This window comes from Baudoinia panamericana, assembly GCF_000338955.1.
Source record: "Baudoinia panamericana UAMH 10762 unplaced genomic scaffold BAUCOscaffold_1, whole genome shotgun sequence".
In the NCBI taxonomy this organism is placed as follows: domain Eukaryota; kingdom Fungi; phylum Ascomycota; class Dothideomycetes; order Mycosphaerellales; family Teratosphaeriaceae; genus Baudoinia; species Baudoinia panamericana.
The window spans coordinates 913,082-926,354 of record NW_006911257.1 but is presented as its reverse complement, the minus strand read 5'-3'; the positions used below and the strand labels follow the sequence as shown (position 1 = coordinate 926,354).

Below are 13,273 nucleotides of genomic sequence, written 5' to 3'. Positions count from 1 at the left end.
GATGATGAGTCGAACATAAACACCTAATGCACGCACATCTTCAAACCTAGTCCTGATGCGGTTTCGCAGGATTGTCATGGACGTGTCGTCGGAGGTGGAGTACAGCATTGTGAAGCTGGCTAGGCGATGTACACGCAACTTTGTAGGGAATGAACATCTGCTCCGCCTGTTCCTTCCGCCAGCCAGCCAGCCAGCCAGCCAGCCACGCGCCCGGCATGCATGACGCACACTCACTCCCATGCCTCCCGCACATCGCCAGTGCTCAGCTCATCTTAGCTGGTCAGACTGCCCCACGCAGCCCTGTGAACCCTCCGACAGCATTTCTTACTACCACCACCCGCCTCACACCGTCCAAAACGCCGCCGAGATGGTGGGTTCCGACTCACTCTACCACGCCACCCGCGCCAGCAAACCCTTCGGCCACGTCCGCACCACCGCCTTCCTCGCCTCATCCAGACATAGTATCCCCAGCGCCAGCGGGATGGGGATGAGCCAGAATTCCCACGGGACGTGCGCCGTGCCGAAGAGCCGTTGGATCCCTGGGACCTGTGAACCGCGTGTGGCTGGTGATTAGCTAATCGGCTTTCCCCGACAAACGGCATGGTAGGATGATGGGTAGTTGGTGGAGTTTGGAGGGGGGGAGGAGAAAGGGGGGTGTGCTTACCTCCGTGACGAACACGGCGATGCCGACCGAGATGCACGCGGCGAGGAGAAGCCAGGGGTTGCGTCGCTGCCTCCTGAACGGATCGGCCTGGAGGATGGAGAGGCGTTTGTTGCGGATGGACAGGATATTCCCGATCTGCAGGATGACGAGCGTGACAAAGTACACGCTCTGGCCCGTCGTGTTCAGCGCGGCCATCTGCGCGCCGTTGTACCCGTGGATCCCCGCCTGGCAGCGCTCGAAGCAGAAGAAGAGGGCGCGCGGGGGGATGCCGGCCTGGCGCCAGTAGTAGAGGAAGAACATGGCGTGCGCGCTGAGCGTCTCGAGCACGCCGATGAAGAGGTAGGATTGCAGGTAGATTTTTAGGTTGATCAGGTGGTCCTTGAAATATACAAATATGAGTTCTGGCTCAAACGTTGCGTTGTGGTGTGGTATGATGCTAACCTTCTTCGTGTTCCGCGGCGGCTGGCTCAGCAAGTCGAATTCCTCTTGCTCCATGATCAGGCTGAGGGAGAGGAAGAGGTCGGTGAAGACGCAGATGATGATCATGAGGAAGCTTGAGAGCGGGAGGGGCACGCCGAAGAAGACGTTGAGGATGACGGGCCAGATCTCCGACCAGCTGCCGGCGGGTAAGAGGTAGCTGATGACTTTCTGCAGGTTCTGGAAGACGAGGCGCCCGAGGCGGATGCCGTCGATGATCTTGTCGAAGTTGCCGAGGAGGACGAGGTCGGCGGCCTAACCAGGGGGAAGCAAGGAGAAGTCAGCCATGTCGTTTTTTAAGTAGTCGATATGGGAATTGCCACGCCGCTCAGGCTTACCTCCAGCGCCACGTCGCTGCCGTTCACCATCGCCACGCCCACGTCCGCGGCTTTGAGGGCGGGAGAGTCGTTGACGCCGTCGCCAGTCACGGCGGTGGAGAAGCCGCGCTTTTGGAGTTCGTTGATGATGGTGAGTTTGTGCTCTGGCGAGCAGCGGCCGAAGACGATCTCTTGGTATCCGGTCACGACGGTCCAGTCGTCGTCCGCCAAACGGCTGATCTCGATCCCTTCGAGCAGGAGACTTGTACTGCTGTACTGCACCTGCTTCTCGCCCGTGGCGTCGCTGCTGCTTCGGCGCGTTTCGATGGTGGCGTAAGTGTCTGGCTCGGCTTCGCCGGAGAAGATGCCAATTTGGCGGGCTATGGCTGCGCCTAAAGATTGATGGACATAGACTCAGCTATGGCTTGGATGATATAAAGATCACTGCGCGTACCTGTCAAACCGAAGTCGCCGGTCATCATGAAGAAGCGGATGCCTGCACGGCGGCAAGTCTCGACGGTGTACTTGGCTTCGGGACGCGGTGGGTCGAAGATGCCGACGACCCCAATAATGGTAAGGTTGGAGAGGCAGTTCTCAAGCAGCTCTTGCTCCATATTGCGGTTTGGGGAGCTGGCAAGGGTGTAGTCGCGCTGGCAGAGCATAATAACGCGCTCGGCATTGCGGGAGAGCTTGTTCTGGAGGCTGGAGAGGCGCGTCTTGGCTTCGGCGTCGAAGGCGTGCATTATTCCGTCAGTATGCGAGATGTAGCTGGTGCAGCGAGGTAAGAGCACATCGGGTGCGCCTTTGATGATGGCCAAGCACGAGCCGCCATCAGCGACACCCGTCTCTGATATCAATGAGTAGGAGGGTCAGCTTTTGTCTCGGATAACTGCAAAGAAATTCGCGCACCATGCTGCTTACCATGTAAGGTTAACGCAAACTTGTTCTTCGAGTTGAAAGGGATTTGTGCAAGCTGAGGGTGTGCACTCCGGACGGCTGAGCTAGGCGGTGACTCTGTAGCATCCGCAAATCGCAAAATGGCGCCATCAGTCGGGTTACCTTGAATGGTGCGCTCTGCAATCGGCTTATCAATAGTCTCAGGATCAAAGGACGCCTCATTGCAGAGCAATGCGGCACGGCGAAGGTCGGATAGAGCTTTGGTGCCGGCCTGATTTAAGAGTGCTGCTTGAGCATCGTCCGCAGTAAGGAGGCTGTCGACGAAGCCGACACTGGTGACAGTCATCTGGTTTCTGGTTAGAGTGCCGGTCTTGTCGCTGCAGATAACCTGCACGCATCCCAGCATCTCCACCGTGGTCAAGCTCTTTGGGAGAACGTCCGCGGCTTTCATGCGGCGAGCGATCATCATGAGCGTCAGAGCGACACCGACCGGCATGCCTTCGGGGATGAAGGCCACAACGCAGCCCATCACATCGTTCAGCATCGCCGGGACGTTCATGTAATCGAAATGCTTCACGCGCAACCAGCCGATCCATGTGAAGAGAAGCAGTGAGGCCAGGATCACGGTAAGGCAGATGATGATCTTTACGAAATGTGAAATTTCTCGCTGAATGGAAGTCGGCTTCTCTTTGACGCTTGCGGTTGCCCTTGAATATCAAAGGTTAGCTATGCATCAGCGTATCGCATTAGGGTGCGCTGCTTACAGCGCGATGCCGCCCATGACCGTTTTGCCGCCCGTTAGCACGACGACCCCAACGGCAGAACCATTTGTGACAAGTGTGCCCATCAAAGCCATGTTCTTCGTCTCAAGCATGTTCTTGTCGGTGCACTCGGTAGCACCTTCCACCTCCTCCGACTCGCCGGTCATGGCAGCGCGGTCGAAGCGAATATCTCCAGACGTGTTCGTCAGCCTCATGTCAGCCGGGACCTTGTCTCCGACGATCAGACGGACGATGTCACCAGCGACCAACTGACTCGCTTTGGTTGTAACAAAGTTACCATTACGCAGGACCATGGCGTCGGAAGGAAGCATGTCGAGAATGGCGTTCATCGTCTTCGCCGTTGACCAATCTTGGAAGGCGGAGAAGCCGGCCTGCAAGAATATCACGATCATGACCAGAACAGCGAGACCAAGATTGTAGGGCTGCGGGTTGTTCCCGCCAAGCGGCTTCCAACAGATGAAGAAGATAATCACACCAATCCAGAGGATGGAGCAGAAACCGCCAAAGACGTATCCGAAAAGCTTCTTGGCATAGTTTGGGCGGCGCGAAGGCAGTACGTTAAGTCCATCCTGCTGCAAGCGCTTCACTGCTGCATGCTGATCCAAACCCTTGGTTGGATGGGTGGCGAGACGCTGGTACAGTTCATTGACGCTAGTCTTGTGAAAGTCCACGGTTTCAAAGTCGGTACCTAGACGTTGTCAAATAGAAGGGTAAGCAGGGTGTCAGAATATCGCAAGGCAAGCTACGCTGCGCTTACCCTTCGCCTGCTGCTTCGCTTTCTTCGCTACGTGCTGCTCGGCCTTCGATGCCACCACCTCTGCATTGTGGGCTCCATCAAGCTGGAGTGAAAGCGTGCGGAAGCCGATCGGTAAGGTGGCATCGGTGGATATCCCGCTACGCACGGTATGGATAGAGTCCCCGCCGACCGACAGACGGTGTGAGCGGCTGCGGGAGATTGAGCGTCGCGGACGCGATTCGGACGTCGTCCTGTTTTGCTCGCGTGTCGGACGCCATGGGTCGGCGAACGTGACCAGAGTGGCTGGTGTTTGCTCCCCTGTATTATTCTCGGCCTGTAAGGTGGTGGGTAGGAGGGTTAGCTAGGTCTCAAATAACGGCGTAGAGACGTCCTGCTTACGATGGTCATGATGATGCCCTGCTGTGAATATGAGAAGGAATGGCACACGCAGAGCGATAATTTCTATATGCTGCCCACGATGAGTGCGAATAGAGACCATGCGCTGATGAGAAATGAGGAGATCGCTTACCGCTATAGAGCAGGAAAGTGCCTACAGACCTACCGCGAGCGCCTCATATGCGGGCATCGCTATTGCTCTTTCCTTCACGAGCACCCACGTGTTCCACGTGTTGCGCTATTGGTCGATGATCTCGACACTCGCTGTTGACAGACGGTTCAATGCTGCAGATTCGTAAAGTGAACAAACTTACGTACCTGATATCGGACTCCTCATTGCCGGAGCCTTCGAATACGCGCACATCCCGCTTTTCCAGTGGCTATCAATCTCTTTTTCACCATAGTGACGCTGTGTCTCTGTGCACCTGTAGCGACTTGCCGTACGGTCAAGTGTGGAGGATGAGGCATTTATGGTTTCTCTGACCAACAAGAAACCACATCAAGCTTAGGTTAAGGCATTGCGTGTTCAACCTTAGCAACACGAAACTGAATATCGCGCACATCTGGAAGAGACTCTGCGAGCTGGATCGGCCTGCGAGCAAAGTATCGATGTCGAATTCGTCGCAGAAAAAGAATGTCCGCAAGTGCGTCGTTAGTAACATCCATAGTCATGCTACAGCATCTCCGAACTGCTATTGGGCCGTCGCAATATCTGCATTGACCGTCAACGGAAGACGTAGAAGCTCATGAGTTAAATCGCATCTGCCAGCGACCTCGATCTTGCCGTCATTGATCATGGAGGGCAAAGCAAGAGAACTTGCGCTTTCCCGCAGCAATAAGCGTCGAGCGCCATTTGCTTGCCAACCCGTTCGTCGACTGCAGTTTTCGTCGTGAACGACGGGCATTGAGCACGACCTCAGATTCTGCTCCGGACATTGTCAGACCGTCTCAGAGTAGCGCAACGTGTCTGCTTGTTCGTTATCTTGGTACAACATCAAGCGGCACTGGCAGCGTAGGCGGAGCTTGACTCAAATGATATGATTGGGTCTATCCGTCGTGCTCTTACTCTCCTTTGAAACACGTAGGAACTACTGAGATGGTGGTGAAAGCCCACACAGTCAGGAAGGCCACCAGCCGACCGCAAATGTCCGGCTCGTGTCGGTATTCCTGCCTAAGGCACAACGCTCGATCAGTGGATGGTGAATGAAGCCGACGGCAATCCCTACGCTAGGGCGAAACTCGTGTTAATCCAGCATACAGTATATGCTTAGCAAGGTTGAGCATGCCGCTAGAACCAACCCGCGCCGTGCAACCGCTACGCAACCCTGAACCAATGATATTCGTGAGTTGTGAGGGTGACGGCGACCTTTCCTTGCGCACTACGCGTTCAAGCATTCGGAGAGCATGCTCCATTGCAGCGCTGCACATATCTGCACAGCACCAAAAATGAGAACTACCTGATGACCTAACCGGACGAACATCTCAAGTACATTCTATCGAGATACGCACCTTGCGGCACTGCAAGTGCTCGTGCAGCGTCAATAGACGAATCATGCTGCAGATGGTGAAGCTGGGGACAGCTGCCACGAACATTGATTCGATTGAGGTTCAGGAACCCATCTCGAGTCTGGAGGCGCGACAGACGCAATGCACCCGATTTTAACCAAGCGAAGGTGTCGAGCATGCTGTGTGTGTCTGTACTGTGCCGTCCATCGGCCAATGGTCGGAACGCTACCAGAGAGTGCAGGACGGCTAATGCACTTACTAGTTAAGTGCTGTACTTGCTCAGTTCATGTAGCATATCCTTGCGTGAAGAATGCAAACGCTTCGCCAGGCAATAACTTGGCATGCATCTCTCCGGCCCGCTTCGTGTACCTGCAAGATGCCGTGCGGAAGGATGAGCTTAAGAATCAAGTCTATCTCGATGCATATCCTTGACACATCTGGAGCTGTGGGCGCAAAGCAGCTAAGATCCTGGACAACATGCAATGGCAATGTGTTGACGGCATGCTAGTGGCCTGCGTATGGCCAGCGTCTATGTGTGGAATCACATGTACGTGGTGATCGTGGCCTAGCCCAGCAATAGTGAATCGCCGAATCACCACGAACTGGTAGCCAGGACCAAAGCATAGGAAATCTCGACATCTATGTTAGCGGTACTGCTAAGAGGACTCAGACTCCTGCTTCAGCGCTCCGCTGTGGGCGAAAGACCGCATGATCTGCATACGACGAGCGTTGCTCTGCACCACTACCGCTATATTTGCTTCAAGTGTTACTGTCAAACAATCATGTCACTCTAGCCTTCCAATGCAACCCTGCCGTTCTTTGCACGTGTGGCTTTGAGAAGTAGCGGACCCGGTCCTCGAAGCTGGAAACATAGGCTATGGGTTCTTTTCTCTCATGTTGAGTACTGGCGAGGAAAAATCGTTTGTCCATCTTCAAGTCCAACGATGTGGGGATTGGCCAGTACCTCATTAAGCTTCAGATCTACTGATCCTCCTCGTATTCCTGACACTTTACGATCTTCCGCCTCAGTCTGCAGCTTGTTGGCACGTTCACCAAACACACTTCGGACTGCATTCTGGCTCCCACCACCAACCGACGCATGCAGTAGTAAGTTGGCTGCAGAGTTGCTACCCTGAAGACATTAGGCGAAGCTGATACCCAGTTCCCCGAAGCCTCGTTTTTACCCTTTCAGTCAATAACGATCCTAGATCTATGCGTGGCCCGCAGGCGGCTGATTTAAGGCGCCACGCCTCGGAAACTGTTACCTTAGTCGGCTGCTGTTATGCCGCTCGTCCATCAGCATTTTCTGCGTTGGAAGAACGACAGCAGCCACCCTTACGGATATCTGTACGGCATGTGCACCGCTCCCCCGACAAGTGACCACGACCGAGAGATATCTGGCTGGTTCGATCACAGGTTTGTGCCACGATGCGTGGAACATGATCGCTCATTGCTGGCCCCATTCGCCAACTGTATGTATGTATAAAGGATCTTCATTGGAGACACCTGGATTTCAGGACAGCGTACAGATCTTCCGGTAGTGCTCTAAGCTCTCTCTTCATGGCTTCACACCTGTAGGGGCATGACATTTGTCAGTCTCTAGCGTTGGTGCTAGTACCCGTTGCGTGCCGCCAGAGTTCACCGTGTATGAGGCTTTCAAGCATAGCTCGAATGGTTTGACCGCAATAAACGGTAACCAACACTGCAGTCCGCCGGTTTGCCGCTTCAAGCCCGCAACTACATCCGTCAAGCAGGTCATGGGATGACTGGGTGCTATGGACGATTACGCACGTTCGCCGGTGGAGGGTCGTGAATGGTCAGTGGACGACCGTTGTGTATTGAACAGATCGGCGCGCATGCGCCGATAAAGCAATAAGCTTGAGGTCCAACACATGATGTACAGTATAGTACTACTCCGCGAGATGCGGTATAAGTAGCCGGCCAGGTGTCCAGTTTCCCCTTGTCAAAGCTCATCGCCAGCCGTGCTTCCTATTTCCCTGAAGACTTCTCTGAAGGTCAACCCAGTTCCAAGCTTAGATCTCGGCAATGCGTCTCGCCAGCATCATCATCGGCACACTCGCCACCTTGGCGACGGCCGCACCAACCCTCACTTCGCCAGCGAATGACAGCCCGATGGACATGTTGGCCACCCTGATGGAAAGAGACATCATTCAGTGCCCTTGCTACCCCAATTGCGGTTGCAGAACGGGCAGCTACTGTTTCTGCAACGGTGCATCGCAGTACGGCCCGAACGCGGCGCCCTGCACGAGCTCCGCTACATGTGGCTGTTCAGGCACGGGTTACTGGGGCCAGTGCGATGTAAGCGTTTGAAAGGGTTCCTAGCCTGATGACTAACGGCAGCTGACATGGTCCCTAGGCTCCGTAGAGATCTTTGCGACAACGAGCCAGGTGTTCCACGGTGAGCCAACGTGACGACTTCATCCTCTAAAACTCAAGCGCAGGCTCGGCGGGTGATAGCTTCGATACTGCAGACTGGGCTAGGGGCTGGGTGAATGCGTCTCGATGCTGGTACACACAAATGAGTCGAGACGAGGCATTTGAGCGGAGATTATTGGTAGTGTCAGCTTCCAAGTAACGGATAGCACTTACAACAGCTCTATGTATGAAGACGATCAGTCGTTCGAGTTTATTCAGGCGTTTTAGTGCTATGAAGTACAGCTATGCGCTTAGTACATGTTAGATACATATATGTTCCGACTTCGAACTGCCCTGACCACTTGGTCCGTGCGTGATAACTATGTCACGTTGGCCCGACAACCAGGTTGTGTATCGACAGTTTGCCTCCCGCTCACGTAAAGCACTGCGCAGTAGCGCCACCTGGAGAAATCACAGACTGTTACCAGTGATTATCTGTATCTGCTACATGTCCATCATGGCCGCGCTCACCATGACACCGTTGCGTTTCTCGTCCTCGCTTTCCGGCTCGACAGCACAGTATGCCGCAAATGCACCGTCGATGGCAGACACACTACCAAGTATCGACTTCGGATTCAATGACTTGCGCGAGCGCATGGCGCAGTTCACCGCACGATTCGATGAATTCATTGAAAGTGGCCGTAAGAGGGTTTTGGAGGAGCGAAACGCGTTTCGCATGAGCGTGGCAGAGATGGAAGGTGAGTCAATGCCACTTCATGTGAAAAGTTTCTTGTAAAGCAGAGGTGCTGATAGAGTATTAGAGAGCGTGAGGCACAAAGAGCAGTCTATTGCAGCACTCGAAGCAAAGTCATCAACCCACGCCGACGCTATAGCGAAAGAAGTCGCCGAGACTGAAGAGATGCACAACATGATTCAACAGCTCACGCTGCAGAAGGAAGAACATATTGTCCGCCGCGATGCGCTGAAAGAAGAGATCGTCGCAGTGCAAGGTTGTATCAAGCAGCGGCGCGAAGCGCAAACAGCACACCAGCGCTCTCTAGACGCGCAAGCCCGCAATAACATTCCAGAGCTGCGCTTTTGGGAGCATGCTCTTGGCTTAAAGATCGAAGGGACTGGAATAGATGACAGTCTGCGCTTCGTGTTTTTGAATCTTGACGAGAGAGATGGCGAGACAGAAGTCTGGTTTGAGCTGCAGATGGGTGGGAAGGAGTACGAGATCGGTGCAACGAAGCCAAAGCTCGAGCGGGAACGTGTGGCTGAGGTGCGCGAGAAGTTGAATGCCTCGAGGGAGCTGGGAGGATTTTTGAAGGGGATGAGGAACCTCTTGGTCCAAGCGATGCGGCTTCGATGATGAAGGTGTCTAGCAGCCTAGTACTGTACTGCCAGGTTAACCCGGACGACACCCAAAGTGACGTTTTGTGCCGTCCCTTGTTTCTATAAGTGACATATAATTGACAAATACAGAGGTCTCGCGTCTACCGTCCGGTGACGCGCAATATGTAGTTGAAGGCCACATGCATTGCATGATCCAGTCGCTGCCTGAGGCCAGTCATCCAACATCAACCACGACGCTCATGTACCTACGAGGCTGTGGCATATGCCCTTCAAGGCGCAAGCAGTCGCATTCTTATACGCACGCCGCGTCCATCGTCACAGACAACATGTGTGGTGGCAAACGGTGATCGATGCAATGCCGTAGTCCAACAGACCTACCTCCCTCGTCACCCAGCAATGGCAGCCACATACTCTTCAGCCTCGGCCGCTGCGACCACTCCACGCAATGCAGCCTACGTACCGCCTGCACGCCATAGCGCCCAACCTGCCGGCACGTTTTTGCCGGGAACAAAGGTCCAGGTCGGAAATGTGAGAGTAGTTATTGAGAAATATCTCTCTGAAGGCGGTTTTGCGCATGTCTATGTGGTACGCATACCGCGTGATAACCACAAGTATGAGCTCGCCGTGCTCAAGCGTGTAGCGGTACCGGACCGTGAGCACCTGGCCAACATGAGGACCGAGGTTGAGACGATGAAGAAGTTGAAAGGCCATAAGCATGTGGTTACCTACATGGACTCGCATGCAAGCCAGTTGAAAGGCGGAGGCTACGAGGTGTTCCTCTTGATGGAGTACTGTAGCGGCGGTGGTCTGATTGACTTCATGAACACTCGTTTGCAGCACCGACTAACTGAGCCGGAGATTCTGAAGATATTTGGGGACGTGGCAGAGGGTGTGGCATGCATGCACTACCTGAAGCCTCCTTTACTGCACCGTGACCTGAAGGTGGAGAACGTGTTAATCGCGAAGTCTGCGAGCGCTGGCACGCCGACTTACAAGGTGTGCGATTTTGGCAGTGCAGCATCGCCCAGACCAGCTGCTAAGACGGCCGAAGAAGGTAGGTTGATTGAGGAGGATGTCCAGAAGCACACTACTATGCAGTATCGCAGTCCCGAGATGATCGATGTGTGGCGAAAGCAACCGATCGATGAGAAGGCAGACATCTGGGCATTAGGCGTGCTACTGTACAAGCTTTGCTACTACACAACGCCTTTCGAGGACGTAGGCCAGATGGCAATCTTGAATGCCAGCTACAAGTACCCCAGCTATCCAAGCTTTTCTGATCGGCTTAAGAAGTTGATCGCATGGACGCTGAAAGAAGATCCAACAAAGCGGCCTAACATTTACCAGCTGATAAAGGAGGTCTGCAATATGCGCGGCACTGAAGTGCCAATCAAGGATATCTACGCCGAGCGCACGCAGTCAGAAGCAAGGCGAAACCAGTCATTACCCTCTCCAGATCCACCAATATCTTCTCCGCCGGTCGGATTGCAGAAAGCGACGCCTAAGGTGGAGAAGCAGAGCGTTCCAGACATCGCGCCCATGCGGCGAGGGAGGTTACCCGGCTCTGCACAGCAAGCAGGCACCGCCCCGAAACCTAGTCCGTCCCCTTCTAGAGGTGATCCATTCGCTGCGCTGGATTCGAAGACATACGAAGTGCGTGCCGGCGCTGTCGATGAGTTGTCGAAACGCTTTCCGTCGCTTGACGAGTTCTCCATCGCAGTTGACAAGGGCGGCAAGGTCGCCTTCCCGCCGACCGCGCCGAACGTTATGAAAGGTCCGGAACACCTCAGCGAGCGCGTCACCAACGCTCTGGCAGACCAAGCCTTTAGTCAAAGCAAGCCAACGGCGGATATGCCGAAAGCGCAAAGCACTGCTCAGCTTGGAGCTAAAGCAGCACCTAAGGCGGCAAGCGTTTTGTCTGCCAAAGGCGATAGGCTTGCGCACAAGCCAACACTCGTGCATCAGCCAACGCCAGTACGACCGGGCGATGTCAGATATACCTCCACAGGCGTCGGGTCGTCTCCACCACCTTTCCCGAAACCTGCCAACGTGGATATCAATCACCGGCCTGTTTGGCGGGTACCAGATGTTCACCGCTCGACAAGCCAACCAAGAGCGTCGGAGAGTGCGCAAGCGGCTGCTGCTTCACTGCAGCCAAGCCTACCTCCAACGCAGCGCCCAGCGTTGCTAGATATACACCGTTCGAAGTCGCAGACTGCTACGTTTGCTGCGGCACGATCACCTACGTCCTCGCGACCATCACTGGAAGGTCCTAGACCTTCCCAGCTTGAGATAGGGGAGCCATCTATTGGCCGAGCCAAGTCCGCGCAGGCACGACAACGTCCATCAAGCGTGTACGTCAGTTCCAATCTCGACTTTTTGCGTGATCAGGAGTCATCGCGCAGTAAGCGCCCGTCTCTGGAGTTGAGCAGGCGACAGAGTAGGCAAGAGTCGCAAGACCAGACTCAGGACGTTACCGATGACGCGCCCATCGAGAATGACATGGACTACCTTCGCGTCAGCGAAGATAGCGACATTGCTAGGACACAATCGCAGCACCGGAAGGCCAGCTCTGGACACAAAAAGCGGGTCAGCTTGCCGCAAATACCAGGTGCGAAGAGTATTTTCTCCGGACGGCTGGGAGATGCATTCAAGAGGTTTGAAAGAAGTGATAAGGGGGAGACCAATGACCTCTCTACAATGCCACAGCCACAGGGAGATGAAGGCGAGACAGCGGTGCTATCCCCTATTGAAAGCTCTGAGACCACACCAAGAAAGCTAACAGATGACACTGACTTGGCACTCGACGAGTCCCAAGAGTTACCACCTGATGTTCGACGAGAGCTAGAGCGGCGACGCCTTAGTCAGGAGGAAAAGCGTGTTGCTGAAGCTGCCGCTGAACACCGCGCTCGTGTTGCCGCGCAAGGAACCGGCGGTGCAGTTGTGCCAACACGTGCAAGTACGATTCAGAAGCGAGTGCAAAGCTTGCTTGACGAAGGACGTCAGTCGCCAGTGCCAAAGAAGACCGCAGAAGGCTACGGCAAGTACACTGAGCAGGACTCGGAACATCAAGCAAACGCCGCCGCACCAGTGGCACGCTCGGACGTTCCAGCTGCGAAAGCTGCCCCTCCTCCACTTGCCCGCAAGCCAGTTGTGGTCCCAGAAGCATCCCGCACTCCGTACCCAAAGACTCGCCAGCGGCCGACCGATCCACCAACACCGAGCGACCCTACACCTTCAGCATCGGCGCCACCTACTCCACAAGGTTCACTACCTCTGCAGCGAGTGGTTTCCCGTCCAAGTGTACCACCCAAGTCTCAAGCCTTACGGACAGGTCAACGAGCAGCTCAATGGCCGCCTCCGCAGCAGCCATCAAGTGTCGAGCAGCCTATACCAACAGCGCCAGCCGGCGGGCTTGCAGCACTACTAGCCAAGGACATGGAAGGCGTTCCTGACTATCCACCAAGAACCTCGGCTGTCGCTGGACCAGCATCAGTTGCGGCACCTGTGCCTAGCTCCGCTGCCCAACCAGCGTCCTCTGCTGCTGGCGCTGTTGATGACCTTGAAGCAGACTTCAGCAGACGTTATCCTAGCCTCGCCGGTATCGAAATGGTGGAGACGGAGATTGACAGTACTGGAAGGCCACTGCGGGTCAAGGAGGTCTAGCATCGAGCATGAGCCTTAGGAACCATGCTGGCAGGAATCAAATGTCGGCACTAGGTAGCCTCGTCAACATCCGCCGGTATTGCCACTCGTGCCGCGCTGG

At 54.9% G+C, this 13,273-nt stretch overlaps 5 protein-coding genes across 5 annotated transcripts; 4 read left to right on the top strand and 1 right to left on the bottom strand.

Annotated features, from left to right (window-relative positions):
- Positions 1-387: 387 nt before the first annotated feature.
- Positions 388-4,281, bottom strand: BAUCODRAFT_144399 (uncharacterized protein; the record flags this gene model as incomplete). Its single annotated transcript, XM_007673778.1, has 8 exons — positions 388-546; positions 665-1,396; positions 1,480-1,850; positions 1,913-2,305; positions 2,380-3,062; positions 3,120-3,825; positions 3,895-4,207; positions 4,273-4,281. The coding sequence occupies 8 exons, from the start codon at positions 4,279-4,281 to the stop codon at positions 388-390; spliced, it is 3,366 nt and encodes a 1,121-aa protein (XP_007671968.1).
- A 1,190-nt stretch (positions 4,282-5,471) lies between these two features.
- BAUCODRAFT_182997 (uncharacterized protein) lies at positions 5,472-6,381 on the top strand. The gene has a single exon (XM_007673777.1). It carries the CDS (start codon positions 5,917-5,919, stop codon positions 6,205-6,207), a length of 291 nt encoding a protein of 96 aa, XP_007671967.1. The 5' UTR covers positions 5,472-5,916; the 3' UTR covers positions 6,208-6,381.
- A 1,297-nt stretch (positions 6,382-7,678) lies between these two features.
- BAUCODRAFT_183003 (uncharacterized protein) lies at positions 7,679-8,320 on the top strand. The gene has a single exon (XM_007673776.1). It carries the CDS (start codon positions 7,822-7,824, stop codon positions 8,104-8,106), a length of 285 nt encoding a protein of 94 aa, XP_007671966.1. The 5' UTR covers positions 7,679-7,821; the 3' UTR covers positions 8,107-8,320.
- Positions 8,321-8,683: 363 nt separating this feature from the next.
- BAUCODRAFT_61278 (uncharacterized protein) lies at positions 8,684-9,523 on the top strand (the record flags this gene model as incomplete). The annotated part of the gene is made up of 2 exons (XM_007673775.1): positions 8,684-8,909; positions 8,973-9,523. The coding sequence occupies 2 exons, from the start codon at positions 8,684-8,686 to the stop codon at positions 9,521-9,523; spliced, it is 777 nt and encodes a 258-aa protein (XP_007671965.1).
- A 380-nt stretch (positions 9,524-9,903) lies between these two features.
- Positions 9,904-12,576, top strand: BAUCODRAFT_61115 (uncharacterized protein; the record flags this gene model as incomplete). Its single annotated transcript, XM_007673774.1, has 2 exons — positions 9,904-11,595; positions 11,800-12,576. Coding segments are annotated over 2 exons (2,469 nt in total), but the record flags the coding sequence as incomplete, so codon positions are not given.
- Between the last annotated feature and the right edge of the window lie 697 nt (positions 12,577-13,273).

Excerpts from the sequence above, each read along its gene's own strand:
- BAUCODRAFT_182997 (XM_007673777.1), top strand. The coding sequence starts at position 5,917 with ATGCACCCGATTTTAACCAAGCGAAGGTGTCGAGCATGCTGTGTGTGT.
- BAUCODRAFT_183003 (XM_007673776.1), top strand. The coding sequence starts at position 7,822 with ATGCGTCTCGCCAGCATCATCATCGGCACACTCGCCACCTTGGCGACG.